Source organism: Polypterus senegalus, chromosome 13 (assembly GCF_016835505.1).
Source record: "Polypterus senegalus isolate Bchr_013 chromosome 13, ASM1683550v1, whole genome shotgun sequence".
NCBI classification, from domain to species: domain Eukaryota; kingdom Metazoa; phylum Chordata; class Cladistia; order Polypteriformes; family Polypteridae; genus Polypterus; species Polypterus senegalus.
Window position 1 is genome coordinate 72,946,635 of NC_053166.1, and position 23,078 is coordinate 72,969,712.

Sequence of the window (23,078 nt, forward strand, 5' to 3'; positions counted from 1 at the left end):
CTTCTAACAGGCAAAGCCCTGGCACCGGAGTACTCCCAGATCCTCAATTAAAGAGACCGCACTGCCTTGTCCAGGCGAGTCAGAGCTGGGAGGAAGGAAGGAAACACTTGTCTTGGAGGAGTAGCAGAGCAGAGCAGTGGAGAGACAAAGAGAAAGAAGAAGAGACAACGTATATGTTATGCAAGGTATTTGTATTAAACACCCTCTTTATTTGAACCTGGGACTAGTCATATTTGGAGATTTGGGGCTCAGTGGTGCCCCCTAGCTTTCACAATATACATTTAAATTATACAGTCTGTTATATACAGTATACACTATATTCAGCAAGTATTCATACTCCTCCACTTTCGGCACTGTTGTGTCATAAATTACATTTTAAATAGATCAATTGTCCTTTTTTGCCTATCAGTCTACACTCAGTAATGTATAATAACAAACAAAGAATGTTTTCAAAAAGGTTTATATGTTTATTAAAAATCAAAAACTTAAATCTCTCCTTCATATAAGTATTAAGACTCTTTGCCATGGCACTCCACATTGTGGTCAAGTGTATCCAGTTTGCTTTAATTATCCTAGTAATATGTTTGATTGGAGGCTACCTGTGGCAAACTGAATTCATTTGTCATTTGACCTGTCTATATAAGGTCCCACAATTCATGCTGTATGTCAGGACAAAAGCCAAGCCATAAAGTCCAAGGAAAAAGTCTCAGACAAGAAATCAACAGAATATGTGTGGCGAGACCTGAAGATGAAAGTTTACCAATAATTTGAATTCAATGCTACAGAGCTTGAGAATTTCTGTCAGAAAGAATAGGACATGCTGCCCAAATACAGGTGTGCAAAGTCTGTAGAGACGTACCTCTGAAGACTCAAAGCTGTAATTGCTGCTAAAGGGGCTTCTACAAAATACTGAATTAGGGGTCTGAATACTTATTTGAATGAGAGATTTCAGTTGTTTATTTTTAGTCAATTTGCAAACCTTTCTGAAAACATGTCCATTTTTCCAGTATAGATTATTGAGTGTAAATTATTGGGCAAAAATGGCAATATTAAATTAAAAACATAATTAAAATGAAATCTGCTGCTCAATGAAACATGCAGAAAGTGAAGGAGTTTTAATATTTTCTGAATCCACTGTGTGTATGTATGTGTATATACTGTATACCTAATTTAAACTGTACAACTTGCTATGATAGAATATGGATGGGTGTGTGGGTGACTGTGCCCAGAGATAGGCTGGCACCATACCTGCACTTTGTTCATACATTGTAATCAATACGGTTTGATTTGGCTCCAATTCTCAGTGACCCTAAAAATGGATAAAGAAAGTTAAGTAAAAGGATGGACATATGACCACACATCATTAGGTAAGTGGATTCTATAAACTGGACATGAATACTTCTGAAGACTGTCCAGCAGACATCAAAAATAGCTAAAAGGACCAATATAAACCTTATATACTCCTCGTACCTACAGCATATTTTATATTTTATCCACTTTTCACAATTAGTTTCGGAGTTTGAACAATTTATTTTCAAAGTTGTGCAGTTCTAACGTCTAAAATAAAATGAGTACTCCTTTTAATGTTAAGAATAGATTTTATATCTATTTAACAACTGGGCATCTCTCTCTGAAGGCAATACATCTAGAGAGAATGTAAACACATCATATCCAACTAAACTTATCATTGCCTTTTAAATTCAGCTAATTGATTTGCTAGGATTATTTATTTTGGGGTTTTCCTTATGGGAATAATATTTCTTTATCTACATACAGAACTATGGCAAAGCCTGAATATTTTTGTTTTTATGATTAACTGGAGTTTTTTTTCTGGTTTTAAACAGTATGAGCATTAATGTTTGTTTGTGAATGAGCAGCTAAAAAGAAATAAAGTAAATCACTGTATACATGTATTTGATGCTATGTGCGTTGAACAGCAGTATATGTATTTGTTTATTTTGTATTATTGTGTATGTAGAAGCATATGCATGAGAGGTTGCATAATCAGCCATAATTTACAAGAGAAACCTAGCACCGCCCATCCATCAGCAGCCCCTCATCCCTGGCCATCGCTGCACTGCTTATGTTCACTTGAAAATAAAGCTCACTAATCCACAGTGATTATCTATGAAATGGGCCTTTGCCTCTGTATCACACCAGACATCTCCACCTGTCATACATCTACCACAGATGCATACTGGGTGCATTATACAAGGAAAGATTTATTTATTTATATCTAAATGAATTTACTGACCAGTGTCAAAGTGTAAAAGAAATTGCAAAAATTTCACTGAAGTGGTGCCATATATTTCTGTTACTTAGAAACAACCTCATGACATTTCTGTACAGTTCCCCATATCTGCAAATAGGGTTGACTAAAAATGTTCCTCTGATCCACCAGTTTTACCCATGATGTCTATGTTTCATTGTGCTTTACAGTGATTTTCTACTTCAGATAAGTTGCAGAAAAAAAGACCACCAATAAATCAATCGATTGTTCTTGGAATTGTTTATTAGTATATAGATATGTAAGTGTTTGTATATTTATAATCCGGGGATGTTTGGCTGGCAAGACATCTCCAGGTGCAATCGCTGGAATACAAAGCTACAAGATGTGATGAAATTTCAGAAAAAGAGAGCCACTGGCAGAAAAGTAGTTTATGTACTTCTGGGGAAAAGGATGTAAAGATAGAAAGTTTCCTCCAGAACATAGGAAAGGTACAAGGAATGTGTGACTTTTTTGTTAAAATGAAATAAGCACCTTGGAAATCTGCCAGTAAACCAGGACAGAATACAGCACTGAAGATCACCTGAACCCAAGAAGAAACATAATAGCATCATATTACCCAGCTGAGAACAGAAACCACTGATAAGCTATCTGATAGGCTAGACATTTTAAGGAATAAAGATCACCTAGAATTTCTAGATTCATTTTCCAGTAGCAAAGGAAGGGCTATCCTTAGTATCCAAAGCGATTCCAAGATGTGCTTAAAAGCTCTTGGACCCAGAGGAATAAATCAATATACTGTATATAGAAATGAGATCCTGGAGGGAAGACCTGTGGGTAAGAGAAAGAGGTCAGGGTCATGTGCAAGATTAACAACAGATAAAAAGGTGAGGTGTATGGCTGGCCGTTTATCCTGGCCAATACCCCCAAGCCGCCAAGTGGAGCACTCCCTGCAGCATGGAGGTTCCCCGAAGACCAGCAGGGCATCATGGACATTACCGTTTTTATACGCAGCCCTGCTGGATGCCGTGGGGGCCACTAGGAGACGCTGCAGCGAGGAACAACGGGTATTTTCCCTACACCCCGGAAGCACACATGGACAAGGGGAATGAGGAATTTTTACCTGACCCGGAAGTGATACAAGATCACATGGACTGGGGATTGGGAACACTTCCGGGTCAGGATATATAAAAGGACTACGTGAGCTCCCAGGGCGAGCTGAGCTGGGTGGAAGGGTGGCAACGCGTCCGGGAGTGGAGGATTGGTTTATTGTGTTTGATTATTGTGATTTATATGAGAATAGTGGAGGAGAGGGTGCTTTGTGCACTCTGGCGATTTAATAAAGTCAAATCTTGGACTTTTACCTGGTGTTTGGAGTCGTGGACAAGGGTTCAAGGAAGCGATAGCGCCCCCTATCTGTCACAAAGGAAAAGAGCTTTTGTGCTCTGAATAAGTGAGTAAGGTACCACATGTGAGTGGGCATAATTACAAGACAAGTTTAGGCAGACCTAGAGGCAGCAGTGTTTTGTTTGTGTGCCATAATTTTGGTCCTTTGAATGCTGCCTTGTGTGTCATATTTTTAGAAATGTGCCATTTCACATATACTGTATTAGTAAGCAGGCGCCTCATGTAAAAACGGTGCGTATGCACAAAAATGTTGCGTAAGTACGTTTCCACGTTCAAATCGCAATGTATAAAACCTAAACTAAATGTTGCGTAAGTACGTTTCCACGTTCAAATCGCAATGTATAAAACCTAAACTTTGCCTTAAAGCCACGCACATTTCCACAGTAGCTCATACCCTGGCGTACACAAGTTCTGCACTCGGTTTTGCAGACTGGCGGCGCCCAGTGTCAACGCAGTGCTACTGTTCCTGTGTGGTTACCCTTTCTTTTTTAGATCCACATCCCTGTCGCGGTTTTATAAATACACTGAAATTAACCGCATATTATTTATTAGTTTAATGCATCTGATTGTAATTAACCTGTGACAATATAATGGTCCACAGAATGGTCAAACTATTCTAAATACCATAGCTGCTTTAGCGTTGTTACTCTCACTGCATCTTCTTCTTCTTCTTTCAGCTGCTCCCGTTAGGGGTTGCCACAGCAGATTATCTTTTTCCATATTACTCTCACTACACCTCTTGGAGTATTTAGATCACTGAGTGGGGAATCACAGCTGTACAGCAGCAGACTGGAAAGAGAATTATCGGTATAAAACATCAAGCACAATGCTGCCTCAGCCATGCTGTCTATTGAAGTGCTTTCATAAGACAAACGCTTCAGAGCCTTTCCTGTACAGACCTCGCGGTTCAGAAAAAGTTTATAATATTGTATAACCTGAGCCACTTTATAAAGCGAATATTTACATATGATGGCGATATAATTTTTTAGATGAAATGCAGCAAAATAAGTTTATTATATTATACAGATAAAACTTTAACTAAATTTAAATTATTTATATTGTTAATGATTAAACATGTGAGGACACGGTGCCGCAGCGCTAGCGAGGCACTGGCGCTATGTTCACGAATTGTTCCTGCCTCGCGCTGTATTCTTGTTGCTGCTGGTGTGACACTGCAAGGATAGATGGATGGAATAATTAAACACGTACTATGAAGATATTTCAATGTTCCTTAAAAGTTTTGAAGAATCGGTGTTCTAAGCTTACAGATGGCTTAACGTCTGTTACAGAGCTGATTGTGTGGCGATTAGGTATTTGGAGAAAGAAAAGTAAGGACAGGAATTTGGGGTTAGTATGTTTGAAAGAGAGAGTACTGCTACAATAAAGTATTTCATCAAAGGTTGCGCATGGACCAGCAAGCATCTTGTGTGAACAATCACTGCGCCACCATGTTCCCATGTTTAATAACATGCTTTAACTCATATCATCATGAAAATGATATCACATATACATCTCAGTATTTTAATTATTCAGAGAGCTGTAATATTATGAATGTAATGGATTCTGTGTCCTGTCGGAGGAAGAGAAAGCCCGGAAGCACGTAGTGACTCACAAACATAGAGCACATAGAAGATCAAATACAAAACAAAGCATTTAACGTACTACTTTAGTTTCGGTGGGATTTAAGAAATTAGTAAATTAAACGATATTAAGATGAAGTTTATGATGTTCGTGCTTTAATGACAAAATAAACTATGTGATTAAAGTGGAAATTTCGAGATTAAAGTTGACATTTCATGCTTTTTTTCCCACTGTGTGCCTTTTTTTTTTCTTTGTACCCTAATAAGCTTTCATATGACACTCAGACGATGGGCTACAACCCATCTTTTCACAGCGACTTTGATATGTGACAACTTCTTTTTTATTTCGGGCACTGTGCGACTTGGTGAACTTGAGCTTTCGAGTTTCACCAACACACTATGTCACTCGATCAACATCCTTTTGTTGTTTATACCACTGTTTAAACCAACAAATAGAATGTTTTTTCTTGCCTCCACTTGGTATTCGCTGAAATTCTTCTATCCACACCCAGACCCGCTTTTGCCATTGCCTTTTCAGGGAACGCTGAGTTTAAGGGCTGTTTATAATGATTTGCATATTCAAAGAGGCATAATTCTGGGAGGAGTTGGAGCGGGACAGCAGGCACGTGCATGTGCGTTACTTTTCATGCTGACTGGGATTTATGGAGTTGAAGAACGTGGAAGTTGGCGTTCACACAGATTTATGCATCTGGATTTTTTTGTGCGTAAGCATATTTCCGCTTTTGTCCACTTGCCATGTAATAGTGTGAATTCTACGCGCGGCATTATGCATGAGGCCCCAGGTGTTTTTCCAATCTCTTTACCAACCTAGAGCCATGGGGAACTAGTGCCTATACAACAAGCACTGGGTGCAAGGCAGAAAGCAGCCCTGAACAAGACACCAGTTCTTTACAGGATGCACTAATTCACACAAACCCCTTAAAAAAATTTTAGAGTCCTAAAATGCATTCAAAATTAAATGTAATTTTGAATACTAGGCCTACGTAGTAAATGTGACAGAATGAATGTTGTCAAAACCATTTTTTGAATTAGATATCAATGAGTCGTTTAGTGTATATGTGTAAAAATAAAATGCAAGACAAAATCATTTAGTAGAGGACAGCCAGCCTCTACTAGTGCATGCTGTGTGTAGTGCTGTGGGATTATGTAAATCACACCGTATGAGCAGTGGAAAACATTCGATTTTGTGTATAAATTGGCAAAACCTTTAATAATGTTTCTAAATTGTTTCAAGAAGGACAAGCCTTTGAGCCTAACATATGTTTACATTTCAAGATTATCTGTAACTTTGTAAATATTTTTGATCCTACATTTAGTGCTCCCAATCATGCTATATTCAGCAGTTTTGTGAGCTTTTCTAAGTGACTACTACTCATTATGTAAAAGTGGTCTTCTTATAGTTGTGTAAAATTTATTGAAGGAGTTACAAATAAGATCCATTCTATTTACTCCCTTCATACTTTTAAAGATGTTTACCCTGTCATCTTTGTCTCCTTCAGTCTTCTTTGCAGCTGATAACCCTTAGTCCAGGAATCAATCTTGTATTTCCTTATAGGACTTCCTGCAACTTGTTGGTATTCTCCTCTATAACACTGAAGCGGCTAAGTTTTAGTCAAAGCTGAATCCCGTTTGTCAATTCTAAAAGCACCTATGAGACAGAGAGGGAAAGAAATGGCCTGTTTTTCATAGGAAAGGCACTTGCATATTTGGCAGGCAATGTCATTATCACTGTAAAAGCATATTACTGTACTCGATGTTACAAAGGCAAAATTATGTAGTAAATAAATAATAACTGATAATGCTTTGCAGTTTAAGCCAGATATGTAAGGACACATTGGTGTCATTCTTGATTGAAAAATAACGTGTCAAAAAAAAAGAGATACAAAACAGAAATACAGCTAATGGCATATGCTTCATGAACATAAACATTGCTTTAAACCTTATATTAATTGTAAGTAACTTTCAATTACTTCTCTATTTCTTTTACTGTACCATCATGTCTGAAAAACCCCTTTAACATGAATGTCTGATAACCACTGAAAAACCAGAAGCATGTTATCTGTCACAATGTAGAGTTAATCACACCTAAAATCACACAGTGATATCTTGTTATTGAATCCCGAATAATACAAAAAAGTAAGAGGACCACCTTGGAGGGAAAGAATGTGTTATTTTTAAATTAAGTTTGGCATATTTTGGTAGGATGGAATGTATGTGCATGTCTGGGAAAAAAGAAGAGTTACAGGTAAAAAAGGAAAATGTAACGGAAGAAAGGAGGGGCAGAGCACAGAGGAACAGCGAAAAATGGGTTGTGATTATTTTAAGCAAACTGTTTATCTGAGTGGAGAGTCCTAAGAATTTGATAAATGTTACACAGCAAATAAATGGGAGGAGTATGAAACACAGCATTAGCAAAAATGTAAAATTCAAGTTCAAACAGTGCATCATCATGTCAGTGTCATACAGGAAAACAAGTTCAAAGTAACTGTTTATGGTGCTGTTTGTGTATATGTAAATAGTTCAGTTAAAGGTTTTTAGGTATATCAGTGGTAAAGTTCTCATATATTGTCACATTTGTACATATAAAAAAATTCTTATTTGCATGTCTGTAGCATACTTGTCATTGAAATACAATAAAAACAAAAGAATAAAAATAAAATATTTGTTTAAGATTTATGGACCTTGTAAGCTACCTTCATTTCCATTCTAATACAAAGTCAGGAGGGTACCATGGGAACCTTTAAATATGTTGCGTATTATTTTAAATTAGGCACAAATTTACAAATGCCTTTTCTGATTCACGCTCACTTGTACTTTTTCTAACTAATAAATATGTTGTGAACGGCACCCGGGCACAGACAGGCGGACATGTTGTTATCAAACCACCACACGTTTATTATACAAATTATTTACAATTAATTGGTCACTCAGACCCCCAAATAATGGTCACAAAGACCCAGTCACGTGCACAAACCCCAAAACAGTCACTCAGTCCTGGCCACAATGCCTTCTTCTCGGGCCGCCTCCACAACTCCTCTTGCCTCGTCCTTCTTCCACCCGACTCTAGCCTCGAATGAATGGAGACGGACCCTTTTATGGAGGACCCGGATGAGCCCCAGGTGTTCCCGGCAATCTTCTGGCCACGCCCAAGTGTGGCGGAAGTGCCGGCTGTCCTCCCGGCTGCTCTCCGGGCGCCGTCATAAATCTTCCCCCCAGCACTTCCTGGTGTGGCGGGAGTGCTGGGGAAACAAGTCCCCAAGGCATTGGGGCGCCTCCTGGCGGTGACCACGGGCCCCTACAGGGAAGGGCTTCCATGCCGTTGACCCGTGGCCCCCAAAGCAACCCGGAAGGCAAACCCCACGTGGTCCAGGCAGGGCTCTGACCCTCTTCCGGTCCCTCCTGGCGTCCAGGCCGGGTCATGGCCCCTGGCATCCCTGACAATGTTAAGGTTGGAGCACAGTTTTTAAAGCTGCAGGTCAGTTCTGATTGAGGAATTGATCAACATCACTATTCAAGTTGCAGCTTGGGTTCAATTTTATTTATGCAGGTATAGATCAGATCTGATTGCTTAATGAGAGTATCAGTACAGTTCTGCAAAATGTAAACAATTCCAGAAGTGGCCTCACAAGTGTCTTATGTATTTTAAGTATAACTTATCTGGACTTGTGCCCTACACAGCATGCTGTAAAACTCAACATCCAATTATCCTTTTTTAAGCACTTTTGTTTGTGTATTGTTTGGTAGTTGAGAATGTAGAGAGAAAAATGAAGTGAAAGTTTTATTGATTATAGTTATGACTACAGAAAAGCAGTACACCATAATGTCTAGTACTGAATAGGTTCTGTCTCTCTAAAGTGCAACAGCAATCCAGAACTTGTTCTTCATATTGTATAAGCTTTTGCCAAATGTTACATGAAAATTACTCTTCATGAGAATGAATTATAAGGCATTTGGGAAATTAACAGCATTGTGATATTTTAACAAAATTATGTAGTTGATCTCTGGGTGAAACACTTCTGTGTCAAAATGTAGACAAATGGTGCAGTAATACAGTATATACTTACAAAATGTAATACTAGAGAATACATTAAAAATGTCTACATTTTATAACAGTGATAATTTCACTAAGTCTCCCACATCTTTGGCATTATGTGTGTTCATACTTAATATTTTTCTATATGAGTAAGACTTTACATGCATTAAAATTAATTTGGCCCATATGTGCTTGTATCTGGAATTTATTCTGGTTATTCTGCAGCACTTATGCCAACTACAGGATATCTGTATCCACCTATAAGTACCTTGAGCAGTCACTTTATACAGTACACCCGGTATGCCACAGGAATTTTGGTCCATGTGAATTCCAATTTAACTCCATGGTTGTTGAAAATTAGCTGGTGGCAGTCCTCAAATTTGAATACCTCAGTCCATCTCATCCGAAAAATGCTTACTTTGAGGACTGGTAACAATATTGACCCTGCAGTATTATGTTAAATTCAATTCAGTTTGGTTTATTTTTGTATAGTGCTCTTCAATGAGTACAGATGCAGTGCACTTTTTCAAGTTCTCAGATGAAATGCAAGTATAACTTTCATAATTACAGAATACAGAATTACTGTAGTACACAAAGACACAGATTTGTTTGAACACATAGGAAAAGAAAGTAGTTTAAAACTGATTAACATAAATGGAAACCAACATATGTCTTTTAATTACTGAACTGTGGCAAGCTGACAATGGAGGAGAGGAAGACAAAAAATTCAGTCAGCAGCATCTCTGGAGAAGAGATCAATCAATTGTGAGAGACAAAGTCAAAGACAAAAGTTACTTGAGAGGTAAACCAACTAGCCACCCGCCCACTCCATTCAGTGATTCCAATGCTCTCAGATGACTTTTTCTTGGCTTGGCAATAGAACAGTTTCGGCAAGTGCCATAACAAGATACTGGGAATAAAAACAGAATGGATTAGGGTTTGTAATTTATTGTTTTACTTATATTTTAGCATAAATCACTATCAAGCAAGGATACATCATGCAAAGCTAATCCGTCCTTTTGTGTGTTCCTGGAATAACTTTCCTTGGCATGAAGCACTTTCCTACTGAGAAAGCTCACTCAATATATGGCTGAATTTCTCCTGTGAAACAAGAAATGTCAGCCTACATTGTTGACATTTGTTGCAATGGATCCATGTGGACATGGGATTTTTTCATATCCTGGTTCTTCCTTCAGCATGAATCAAAAGGTAAGAGGACTGATTGGACATTCCATGCTTTTAGTACCCCAGGACGTTTGTTCTTTGGGTCACTACATTAGTACCTTCTTGTTTCTCACTGACAAAAATAGAAGCCTATTGAGACTCCAGCAGCCATATTCATTCCATGATAAGATATAAGTTATGTGTTCATAGGTCATTATGCACTGTTACTTAACTGACTATCTGTAGCCCATGTGGTATTGCGTAAAGTTATGGCAGCCTTTGGCTACCCTTTTTAACAAGGGGGTGTATGTGACAACAGAACTAGCTTGAGGTTTTTTAGGTGATAGAAATTTTTTGTCACATATTATTGATATGTAAAATGCCCAACAGGGATGATGTTGTACATACTATTACGCTGTCATGCCTGTTCCTTTCAAATCCACTTAAATGTTTAGTTTTGTATTGGCAAATTGACTCTTCATCAAACTGAAGAAAATACGATGTGGTTTCATTGCATTTGACCAATAAACTTGTTGTTGTGTATATTCAAAATTTTAAACTCCTCAGAGATCGTTTGTAAAAATGTACTTAAAGATTTACCCTGTTCACTTTTGCCTGCCTCCCACTTGGTTGTCTATTTGCTTGGTGAGCCTATCGCATCCATTTAGTACATACATTCTCTCTCTAAGTTGGGGTATTATAAGTTTACCAGGCGGGTGCACCATAACAAAAAACCCTAATAATACTCAAAAAAAAGGATTGGCTATATCATGTTTGGAGGCTCAAGGCCTCTGGTGTGGCTGTAATGTTTCTGTATATGTTCTTGCGATCTGTGTATATAAGAGGGTACAAGAGAACTCTTTTATGCCGATGTTGTATCATGTGAATAGGAAATGCCTGAACTGGTCCTGTTTATGGTGATATAGAGGATAACCTAGACTACTTGGATACAGTAGTAAAGAAAAATATGTTGACCAAAGTCAATACCACATTACTAATTGAAGGGAATGTCAAACTTGAAAACTGCAGTTGCTGATCTTGTCTACTGAGTATGTCAGATTACATAACAAAAAATAACAGAGTATGTCAAATTAGATGACTGAGTGTTAACCTTCCACCACAGTTTCCCAAGTAACGCAAATTTACCTGTTTTTCTACTATGTGAAGGCTTTACAGTACAGATGGTTCAGTCTCAATCTCTGGTTGTTTTTTTTTTCCATTCTGTCATAATATGTAAAACATGCAGCACCAGACAGGTGGGTGTCTCTTCTGTGTGTCATGTCCAAATCTCCCGTGTTCCTTATTCCTCCTAGCTGCATTATGTGCATTGAATTTTCACGTGAGTGCTCATTGGTTGTCAGCTGTCACACATGCACAAGTTATGAATTAAGAAAAAATCAGACCTGTTTTTATTGGTCGAGTGAGTTATAGGTTGTTTGAATTGAGTCACTAGGTATGTTAAACCACAGGACCACACTGCAATTGCCCCAAGATTATATAAATGATGTCTGCGACTGAAAATTGCTGTAAGCATCATATAATGTGACAGGCCTTTAAGCCACTGGCTATAATGAACACCCCTTAAATGAAACCTTGGTCAATCTGCAGAATGCCTTATGTTAAAGGCTAATTTTTCCACATTTCCAAAGGGTGTGCTATTGGAGGTCTTTTGTTTTACCATCAGACTTAAAAAAGATACTCTAGGTACACAATATTTTAATGTGTTCATTTTAATCTAATTCTAGGAATTTTTAATTATTTGACTGTTTAAACCTACTGTAGGTGTATTTTATATTGCCTTTGTGTTGGTCTAACTAGTATTAATATATCTGTTGGCTGCTTTAACATCAATTTTCCTTTGGAATCAATAAAAAATCTTTGTATCCATACTAGGAAAACAGTTGATACTTCTACATCCCAAGCTTTTTTAACTTCAGTTTTTATCAATTATGAAGCCACTGTTGTCTACATATGAGAGACTTTTCAGGGTTTACTTATCTTCTTCTTGCTTTTCCTCATCTTTTCCCACTTGTATGTGGTGTTGATGTGCTTGATCAGCCTTCTCCGTACATCTTGATACTGTACCTCTTTCTCAGTTAGACCATTTTCCTTCAGATTCTTTTACTTTATCCATCCACCTCTGCTTTGCCCTTCCTTGCATTCTCTTCCTCAATACTCCCATTCCCATTACTCTTTTTCCCTCATATTTATTGTCTCTCCTCATCACGTGTCACTTCTTCAGTCTGCTTTCTTGTACTTCATTAGATATCACTCCCACGTTTGTTGTACCTCTGATTGTCTCATTTCATTTTCAGTCCTAATTTTGTAACTTCATATATCCATCTCAACATTCTTATTTCTGCCACATCTAACTTCTTCTCCTGGGCTGCCTTTACTGTCCATGTCTCAGCTCCATACATTATTGCTATCCACTATCTTAAAAACCTTACCTTTAACCTTTGCCTTAATTCTTTGATCATATAATGCTCCTGATACCTTCTTCCAATTGTTCCATCCACACTGCACTCGATGGGTTATCTCTGCATCTAGTTTTCCATCTCAGGCTACCACTGATCCTAGATATTTAAATTTATCCAGTCTTTTCAATATCTCTCCATGCAGGCTAACTTCTAAATCCTGATCATTTAACCTCATATATTTTGTCTTCTTTCTATTTATCTTCAATCTTCTATCTTCCAAAGCCCTTCAGGGTTTACATTTCTGTTTTTTTTTTAAATTATACATCAGCTTGTTATATTAAGTAAATATTTACAATTTATGAGCTTTTTTTCTACCTGAGTCTTTAAATGGTTCAAAGTCTGGAGGAGAGAGTGGCTAGTAGGCAGTACTGTTCATAAACGTTTTAGGAAAACTGTTAAACTCAACTCATCTGCATTAAGTAGTACGGAAATTAGTTCCTCTTTGTCGGAGGTGCTCGCATTTGGGATTGGCTGTAGCTGATGAATAAGAAGCCCAGATGTTCCAGCGATTTTAACAGACATCCCTTATTATGGTGGTCTGTACAGGGTGAACTGGTGCTTTTGTGCTGTAATAGTTAATAACTTCAGACTTGCCAGCCTTTTATTTAAAGTGTCTTATACAAGAATAAACCTGGCATACAGCGCTGCCCTAATGATAGCAGACGTGAACATAACATCATGTGATCTTTAAATGCACCACTGAAAAGACCATGTGGTCAAAGTCACTGTAGAATTTGACGCTTGTTAAGCTGCTTCTTATTTCATGACAACTTATTTACTTTAATAGATAAAGGTTATGCTGTTGTACTTACCTAAAAATATAGCCAGACCCTTTAAATGTTCTTGTCCGAGAAGCATGATTTAGGGATCAGTGTAGTGACTCTTTCAGTTACTTGGTCTTTCTCTTCCTTGTCTTTCCAATTCTTGTGAACACCTTCTGATAATGAAAGTTAAAATTCAATCCTTGCATTGTAGCTACATCCCAGGGGTGAGTTACCATATGACAATATATTGTTTATGAATCATTTCATTATACCAGTATTTTCAATAATTTTTAATAACTTTAAATAAAAAATAACAATTTGCTAGGGGAAATTAAATTTTAAAATGTAATCTAAAAATGAAAAGTAGAATCAAGGTAATGGTAAGTTATTACATTTTTCTTAGTTTATTTCCTTGGTAGAATTTTTCTTATTCCTCTTCACAAAAAGAATTACATATTTCATGGAACATAATTTCCAAAACATATCAGTTTTTTAGTGGATTTCAAAGTAAGACTAGCTGTGTGACAGAAATGTTGTAGTGTATCCTAATGTCAAAATCTGACAGAACACTAGATGCTTCTGATTGGGACCAAGCAGTTATTTTACATATACAGTATTATACATATTATTATTATTATTATTATTATTATTATTATTATTATTATTATTATTATGTATACAGTAATATACAGTGTTGCTTCAGGTCATTGCCACCTTTCTCTTTAGGCAAAGTAATGTAACACACGATATAGAAGTGTTTGTTGAATCATCACGTAAAAATGATCGAGGCAATACTGAATTGCTTAGCAGCTTCAAGCATCTACAACATTTACAGAACAGAAGATGCTTTTAGCAGCAGCTCTTTCATATTCGGGGTGGAGCTGTAAAGCCTCAGCATGTTTAAATATGAGTATGAACTAAAAAAATCAACTGAGAAATAGTCAGCAATGGTACACAAATTTAATACATTATAAATTACTGCTTCCACCTAATTAGCCAGTTAAATTCAAGGTCTTATCATTTCTGACCTTGATATTTCTCATATCTCAGAGAGATACTGTACATAGCAGGGTCTGGTTTTATAAGTGTTAATTTTTCAGGGAGCACAGTAGGTCAGATTTGGGCACGTCTTCTTGGGAAGAATGGAAAATCAGGTAAGGTGTTACTTTTTAGACTGTTAAGATCTCCGAGGTCTAAGCATATCAGTATTTCTCACCTTGTGGCCACAGAAGAAACTGGTACTTCTCATAGTCATCAGATCTTTGTCAGCACTGCATGTCAATCATGCCTTTACTTCTCATCTTGTTATCAGATCTCAGCTTCTCATACTGCATCTGGTCAGTTTGTCTCAAGTGGACAGGTCACACAGCTTAGCATATCTTATTAATAATCTCACACTTTCTTCAAATTCCACTAAGATGAGAACTTTAATGTCTAAAAAAGATCAATGTTTGGTGAGTAGTTCTTTTTTGATATTCCTTTAGATCCCTCAAATCAGCTATGCATCTACTGCTCCTGAACTAAGTGACAACAACCGCTATGACTTCTTCTCACGTGTTGTGCCACCCGATTCTTACCAGGCTCAGGCTATGGTGGACATTGTGAAGGCAATGGGTTGGAACTATGTGTCAACATTGGCCTCGGAGGGCAATTATGGTGAAAGTGGAGTCGAAGCCTTTGTACAGATCTCACGAGAAGCAGGTAAATAGTAAATAATGGAAATCTTAGTATTTATCTGGAAAATGTTCATTCACATGTGCAATGCTGGGCCTAATTGTCTTTTGTAGTGGTGGAGGGGAAATTTCCACCAAATCTAACCAATAGTTTATTGGCTTGTGGGAGATTTAGCATAGGTTTTATAGAAAATTTTATGATCATTACGGACCACCTGATCAATCTGATCATATCAACTTACTAAATCCAGTCACTGACAGTTTTCCATTCAGTACCTGAAAAATAAATGCTAAATATCAACATTAAAAAATAAAAATTCAAACATTATTATAATAGTGCCTCATGAATTAGTGAATACCAATATTATTCAGGATATTGTCATTCATATAAAATCTTTAAAGCTGTTTTTGTAAGAAGACACTTTAAAATCAGTTTTGTCAGCAAGTCACTCTGTCAGGTTTGTGACTTTGGCTTTTGTGGGATTTATGTTTGCAATAGTATGTAGAGGAGACTAATTAGTAATATTTTCTGAAGAGTAATATTTAATAGACAAGTAAAATTTAAATTTCAATTGTTTGATTTTCTAAATCTCTCATTGCATTTTTACACTTTCACCAACTTTATAGTTACCTATGCCAAGATCAATCCAATTGAATTAAAGATTAATACAATATATAAGAACTCCTTTAAACCAGCCATTTTTCTTGTGTTTTTGAAACTGGCTTAATACAAATGATTTGAATCATTGCTTATGCATGCGCACTTTGCTCTGTAATGGTTTTAACTGCAGTAGTTTTTCGTAACTGGTGACTGCATCTTATTCACTGCCATACCATTCAAATGTGTGTTGTATGTGCTTTCACTATGTTGGGCATATTTAATTTTTATACTAAGTACAGGTTGACGTTCAAAGATTTTCGAAAATGCCGGATTTTGGATGGTTATATATTGTGGTACATGGCCCGGACACAGAGAGACGGACATTGTTAGTTCACCCAACACACCCTTTATTCACAATATTTACAAGTTCAATCAGTGCACTTCCCAGTGCCTCCGGCACCGATCTCCCAAAGTCCAGGCCTCACAGTCCTTTGTGCCTTTCTCCTGGCCGCCTCCAGTCCTCTCTCGAGCTCCATTCTCTTCCACCTGACTTCCGCTAATGACTGGAGGGAGGCGGCCCCTTAAATGGGAACCCGGATGGGCTCCAGCTGCTTCCCGGCAATCAGTCGTAGCCACACCACAGTGTGGCGGAAGTGCCGCTGCGCGCCAGAAGCCGTCCGGGTGTCCCCTGTTCTCTTCCCCCCAGCACTTCCTGGTGTGGCGGAAGTGCTGGGCTCCAGGGTTCCTACAGGGTTGGGCTTCCAAGCCCTCTACCCGTGGCCCCCAATACAACCAGAGCGATCGCACCCTCGCGGTCTGGAGGAGGCACAAGCCCTCCTCTGGTCCTCCTGGGCAAGCCCGGCCGGGGACCACACAGGATATTCCGGCACCAGGGCGCCGCCTGGCGGTGGCCACGGGTCCCTACAGGGCTGGGCTTCCAAGCCCTGTACCCGAGGCCCCCAACATAACCAGGACGGACGCTCCCTCACGGTCTGGAGGAGGCACAAGCCCTCCTCTGGTCCTCCTGGGTGTGTTGTATATATTTAACAGAAAATGACTACCTGTACAGTCCTTTAAAGAAAGAAAACTAAACACTAAATGAAAAGCAAATGGTTCGCACAGACATGCCGCTATCAAGTTTTTTTTAGCACTTCCACTTTCTCTGCGATCGACAACACACGATGTTTACGTTTTACGCCACCTCTTTTCTTTGCTGAATCCATAATAGGGCTATACAGCAGCAAATAAATGATAAAATGAGAAGGAATGAGTAGGAATGCCTGTTAGCAGGTGCAAGCAAGACCTCACAACTGATTATCGACTACAGCTCCATCAAAACATAAACAATGCCTCCAGAAAACAGTGGCGCGCCAAAGCGGTAAATTTGAAAATGTGCTCTGAAATCCATGCCAGAAATCTGAAGGAACCAGATTATCTATGACCGGATTTTTGAATGTCATCCTGTATCTTTATTTTGCCTTCAAAAGCCTAATTAATGATACAAATTTGGTATCTGGCAATTTGTTTTCAGCGAAAACAGTTTAGCTCCACTAGCTGTGCATTTATATAACCATGCACTCATATTTGTATATTAAATGTAATTTCATCAGATTTGCCTTGAGGAAGCCACACAAATGTTAACCAATATGGAGGCTTTATAATCTGCCATCATATAGTTAAGGTGGAAAAATTGACAATAATAAAGATCATCTTATCTATTAACTAACCAAACAAGTGTGGTGGACTGAATGATTTCCTTTAATTTTTCACTCTTTTTAGGTTTTTTAAGCAGATTCAGATCAGTTAAATCTATTCTTACATAACCCATTTTTCTGAAGGCAGGCTTAGACCACTTACACAGATTTACCAACAAAAAACATTAGCAGGCAAATAAAAAGCATATACATGCACAGAATAACCATATATATCTAGATGAGAGAATCACTATAAAAAGGGCTGACCTCATGATTTCTTTAAGGCTATCTAGGCCTAATGCAAAGTAATATTTTCATTCATTCTTTTTAAGAATCTGTCTGTTCTTGCATTGTGTCATGGAAACAAAAACTCTCTATGTTATTTAATTTAAAACAGTATTGCAAATTCTTATTTCTCTTTACTTGAATGAGCTGACTTATCTACAGCGTCTAATGTTTAGTATTTTTACGGTTATTGTGTTTACCATTGGTATCAGTGGCCAGACATAAATGTTTCATTGTTATTCTCATTTTTGAACTAACATTATCCATAAGCCAGACAATCAAATAAAATTTTCATTTTTTTTTCTATTTCAAAATAAGTGTATGGTGAAAAATAATTTACTAAAAATAATACAATATTCTCAAAACATCTTCATCAAATTGGGGTCAAGGGGGCCAAAGCTGATTGTGGAAGTATCTGGATGTAAGGCATCACCCCTAGGTGGAGTATTTCCATTTGCCGAGTGCATAAGCAAGATTAAACAGAAGCCATACTGGTAGCTATAATACATGTGTGACACATGCTTATTAAATTAGGTTAACTGGTGACAGTAACTTGGTCTTGTGTGAATGAATTAGTGTGTGTGTGAATATGTTCGTAAAGGACTGATCACTTCAGTAGGGTTGTTACCTTCTTGACTTGGCTGTGGCACCTTACAACAGAATTATGGACTAAGTTAATTCAGAAGGAAGATAGATAGATTGAACTGTTGGAATACTAAAATCAACAACATCCACTTACAACTTTTAACTTATTATTTCACCTTAGTCTACACCAAAAAAAGCAGACTAACTGCTGAATGTTTTTTTCTTGTTTGTTAATAATAGTAATACTCCTTTTTAAATTGATTCACACTGTTTGTTATTTCATAAGTGAAATCTTAATTCATGCATTCATATTTAGTATTTTTATCACTTTTATCACTATGACTTGGAATCATTTCACCAAGTGCATAGATATTTGTCTGTTGCAATGAACTGATACAAAAAACACATAGAGGAGTATTTCTTATTTTTTAATCTGCATTTTATGTTTAAAAAGTCCAAACAAATGCACAAAAAAAGTTACATTAACTAGTGTCAAATTATTCAATTTTACGATTTCCATACTTTAAAAACAAAACATTTTTCTTTCTCTAATTAACTGTAAAGTAAATCTCCCATAGATCTATAATCTTAAGGTGGATTACCATTTATACTTGACAAAAGAAATATGTTGCATTACATGTAAAGTGCATGGCCACCATACGTATAAAGAGTTAGGGAGAACTAAACACAGAAATTAAGACACTGTACACAGTACAGTGTTAATAATGACCAGATGTGAGAGTAAACTCAGTGTAACCATGGTTGTAACTTTAGATTTAGATGCTTCTAATTTGAAACCAAAACAAAAAAGCTGCAGAGCAGTTGTGAATACAGTGATCCCTCGCTATATCGCGCTTCGACTTTCGCGGCTTCACTCCATATGTAAGCATATCTAAATAAATATCACAGATTTTTCACTGGTTCGTGGATTTCTGCGAACAATGGGTCTTTTAATTTATGGTACAGAGGAACCTTGGGTCACGACCATAATTCGTTCCAAAACTCGTAACCCGATTTGGTCATGACCTGAAGTAATTTCTCCCATAGGATTGTATGTAAATACAATTAACCCGTTCCAGACCATTCAAACTGTATGTAAATATATATTTTTTAAAGATTTTTAAGCACAAATATAGTTAATTATACCATAGAATGCACAGCATAATAGTAAACTAAATGTAAAAACATTGAATAACACTAAGAAAACCTTGAACAACAGAGAAAACCAACACTGCAAGAGTTCACGCTATAGCACTACAAACCACTTGTTAAAAACACTTTTTCTGTGAGTTTTAAGGACAGGGAAAAAAATGAACATTTGAAAAATCCGTAATTTAATAAACCACCAAGAAAAGTAACATTGCAACAATGCACGCTATGAACCGATGGCTGTAAACAGAAGTGAAGTGGAGGTTAAAATCCAATAGAAAAAAGTCTTCATTAAATACAACGAGGTTAAAACAATGCTCAAATCTGTCTCTTTAAAAACAAGCCCGGTTCATTCTTTAACTGCCTTCTAGGCCTTATGCAGCCAGCCTGCCCTCTCTTTCTCTCTCGTGTGCGTGCACATGTGTGTGTGTCTCTCGTGCATGTGTCTCTCTCTTGCACGCGTGTTTGTGTGTCTCTATTTTTCGCGTGTGTCTGTGTGTCTGTCTCTCTCTCTCTCTCTCTCTCTTGCTCGCTGCACAAGGAGAGGCTGAACACATGCAGAAATCATCGGCGCGCACAAACCAAAAGGGAAACTGACTTGTTCATATATTGAGTGTGTGGTCTTCAGCAGATGCAAAAGTTTGGCGAACTTTTTGGTCATAACCCGATTTGTACGTGTTCAGAGACGTTCATGAACCGAGGTTCCACTCGGTACATGCTTCCTCGGTTGGTTTGCCCAGTTGATTTCATACAAGGGATGCTATTGGAGGATGGCTGAGAAGCTACCCAATCAGAGCACGTATTACGTATTAAATAAAACTTCTCAATGATATACGATATGCTTCCCGCGCACTGCTTCACATACTTAAAAGCCTGAACAGCACCTATTAATTTTTGATTGTTTGCTTTTCTCTCTCTATCTCTGACATTCTCTACTCCTGACGAAGGGGGTGGGAGAAGAGGTGCTGTTCGCACACTGGCCTAGAGGATATGGACGCTTCTCTAAAAAATGCTGAAAGACTACCTTCACATTGCTCCCTTACGTGCAGCTGCTTTGTCGCATGGTGCTTTGCATACTTAAAAGCCTAAACAGCACCTATTGATTTTTGATTGTTTGCTTTTCTCTCTCTGTCTCGCTCTCTAACATTCTCTGCTCCTGACGCGCACTCCTTTGAAGAGGAAGATATGTTTGCATTCTTTTAATTGTGAGACAGAACTGTCATCTCTGTCTTGTCATGGATCACAGTTTAAACTTTTGAAAAAGAGACAAATGTTTGTTTGCAGTGTTTTAAAGTTCCTGTCTCTACAACCTCCTGTGTTTCAGTGCAAATCTGTGACCCAAGCATGACAATATAAAAACAACAATATAAATGTATGGTTTTTACTTTGTGGATTTTCACCTTTCGTGGGGGGTTCTGGAACGCAACCCCCTCGATCGAGGAGGGATCACTGTATAGAATAGTGACAGCCAGATATCCAAAGCAAATACATTTTAAAGAAAGTTAGCTTGTGATTTTTCTATTTTATAAATATTGTTGAGAATTGACGGTAATAACATCTACTGTATGTTAACCAGCAATGGGTGCTACCCTTTATAATAAAGAGACAAAGGGAGATTACAGATCTTTGGGGCACCACAAAGGCCAACCCCTTATATTCAAATAAAATGCATGGTATAGTCCACTAGGAAAAAAAATTCCTAAACAACACAAGTATCCATAAGGCTGATTCAAGATGGTATTGCTTCCAAAGATAAAGATCCTGAACAGGAAAAATAGTGATAGTGTTATTCTTCCTCAAGCCAGTATACTATAGTCTAGCAAGGATTCTGCTTTTGACAACTAGTCTGGTTTGCTACAACTTTGTAGTGTTGGGAAATTGTAGGAACACCTTGTGCAGCTAGAGTAAGCCCTACATAGATAGCACAAGGACTTTGGATGGTCAAAGTAAACCAAAAGTCACAATGACTATGGGTTTAAAAGCCCATTTCTAGCCAGTGGATCAGTGAGTTACGATTTCAGAGGAAGTCAACGACAGGGGCTCAAATGATGAGAGTAAAGGAAAGCAGACCCAGGTTAAATTGTTATGTGCTGAAAGATGAAAAACAGATTTCAGATTGCAGTGGGTATGTGGACCAGTTAACCCACTGGAACGTTAATTGGATGAAGGACCTGGAGTTTAGGTTTTATTCTTTTACCCTCTTCTATAATAGTCTCTTGTTCCTTGTAGTAATTGCCCCTTCCTTTGTTAGTAAATCCCATTTTTGGTTTGTATATTGGTTCCTGTCTGTTTGGATTTGAAGGTCAGCCCATGATAACACCCATAATTCCTAAATATACATTCTACCTGCTGTCTGTGAAAACATTTATCAGGCAGTTACTGTGGTAAAATTGAAATCATATAAGGGACAATTTCGATGAATACAAAAATAGTTCTTTACACCATTTGATAATAATGAGCTTTGATTAACTGTTAAACTGAAGATCACTTAGAGCTGTGATAGTAAGCATTACCATCTTTGTTTTGTAATATAAACTACAAAAATATTTTATGTATTGAGCAGCTGTCTATGTATTCTGCTAGGTCCCTGCAGGCCAATAATTCTCATGAGAAGTAAGAAATGTTGTTCCATATCAATGCATTAGATTTTTGAACACACAAACCTTTGTTTTTTGTGTTTTTGAGGTGGTTTATGTATTGCTCAGTCTCTCAAAATACCAAGAGAGCCCAAGCCCGGTGAGTTTGACAAGATCATCAAACGCCTAATGGAAACTTCTAATGCTCGTGGGATCATTATGTTTGCCAATGAAGATGACATTAAGTAAGTAATTTGAGTCTCCACGTATTTATTATCCAGTATATTGAATGTGTGGTGATATGTTTAGGAAAGTAAGAAAGATATAAGTAATTTTCTATCAAATGAGGATGTCTTAGGCTCTATTCTAGGTGCTCTGCCAGTCATCAATCTTCTCTCTACACAGACGTGTCCTAGGGGCAGCAAAGAAAGCAAACCTGACAGGCCACTTCTTGTTTGTGGGGTCAGACAGCTGGGGATCAAAGATTACTCCCATTTTGGACCAAGAAGATGTGGCAGAAGGAGCAGTTACCATACTTCCAAAGAGAGCATCAATTGAGGGTAGGAATTACCTGATTGGTCAGAGCCTCTTGTAACCTTGAAACACTACTAGCTGTTCAAATGAAATTTTTGGGCTGTCACAAGTAGGTGACAGAACTTGCTTTATTTTTTGTGCGGAGTAAATTATAAATACCATTATTTTAAATGGATTTAGTCATTAATGTAAACTGAGACTGACTGAATGATTTTTAATGTGTATTGTTTGATTAGAAATTTCACAATTTATAGATTATTTAAATGTAATAATTTGCACCTAGCTGATACTAGGATTAAATAAGA

General features: G+C 37.6%; 1 protein-coding gene across 2 annotated transcripts in view; it reads left to right on the forward strand.

Moving 5' to 3' along the window:
• grm6a (glutamate receptor, metabotropic 6a) overlaps positions 1–23,078 on the forward strand; it is a 248,547-nt gene that overhangs the window by 74,289 nt on the left and 151,180 nt on the right. For both annotated transcript variants that reach the window (XM_039775581.1, XM_039775580.1), the window contains exons 3-5: positions 15,161–15,377; positions 22,349–22,484; positions 22,645–22,799. In XM_039775581.1, coding sequence (XP_039631515.1) covers positions 15,161–15,377; positions 22,349–22,484; positions 22,645–22,799 — 508 coding nt within the window. The remainder of the gene's footprint in view (positions 1–15,160; positions 15,378–22,348; positions 22,485–22,644; positions 22,800–23,078) is intronic.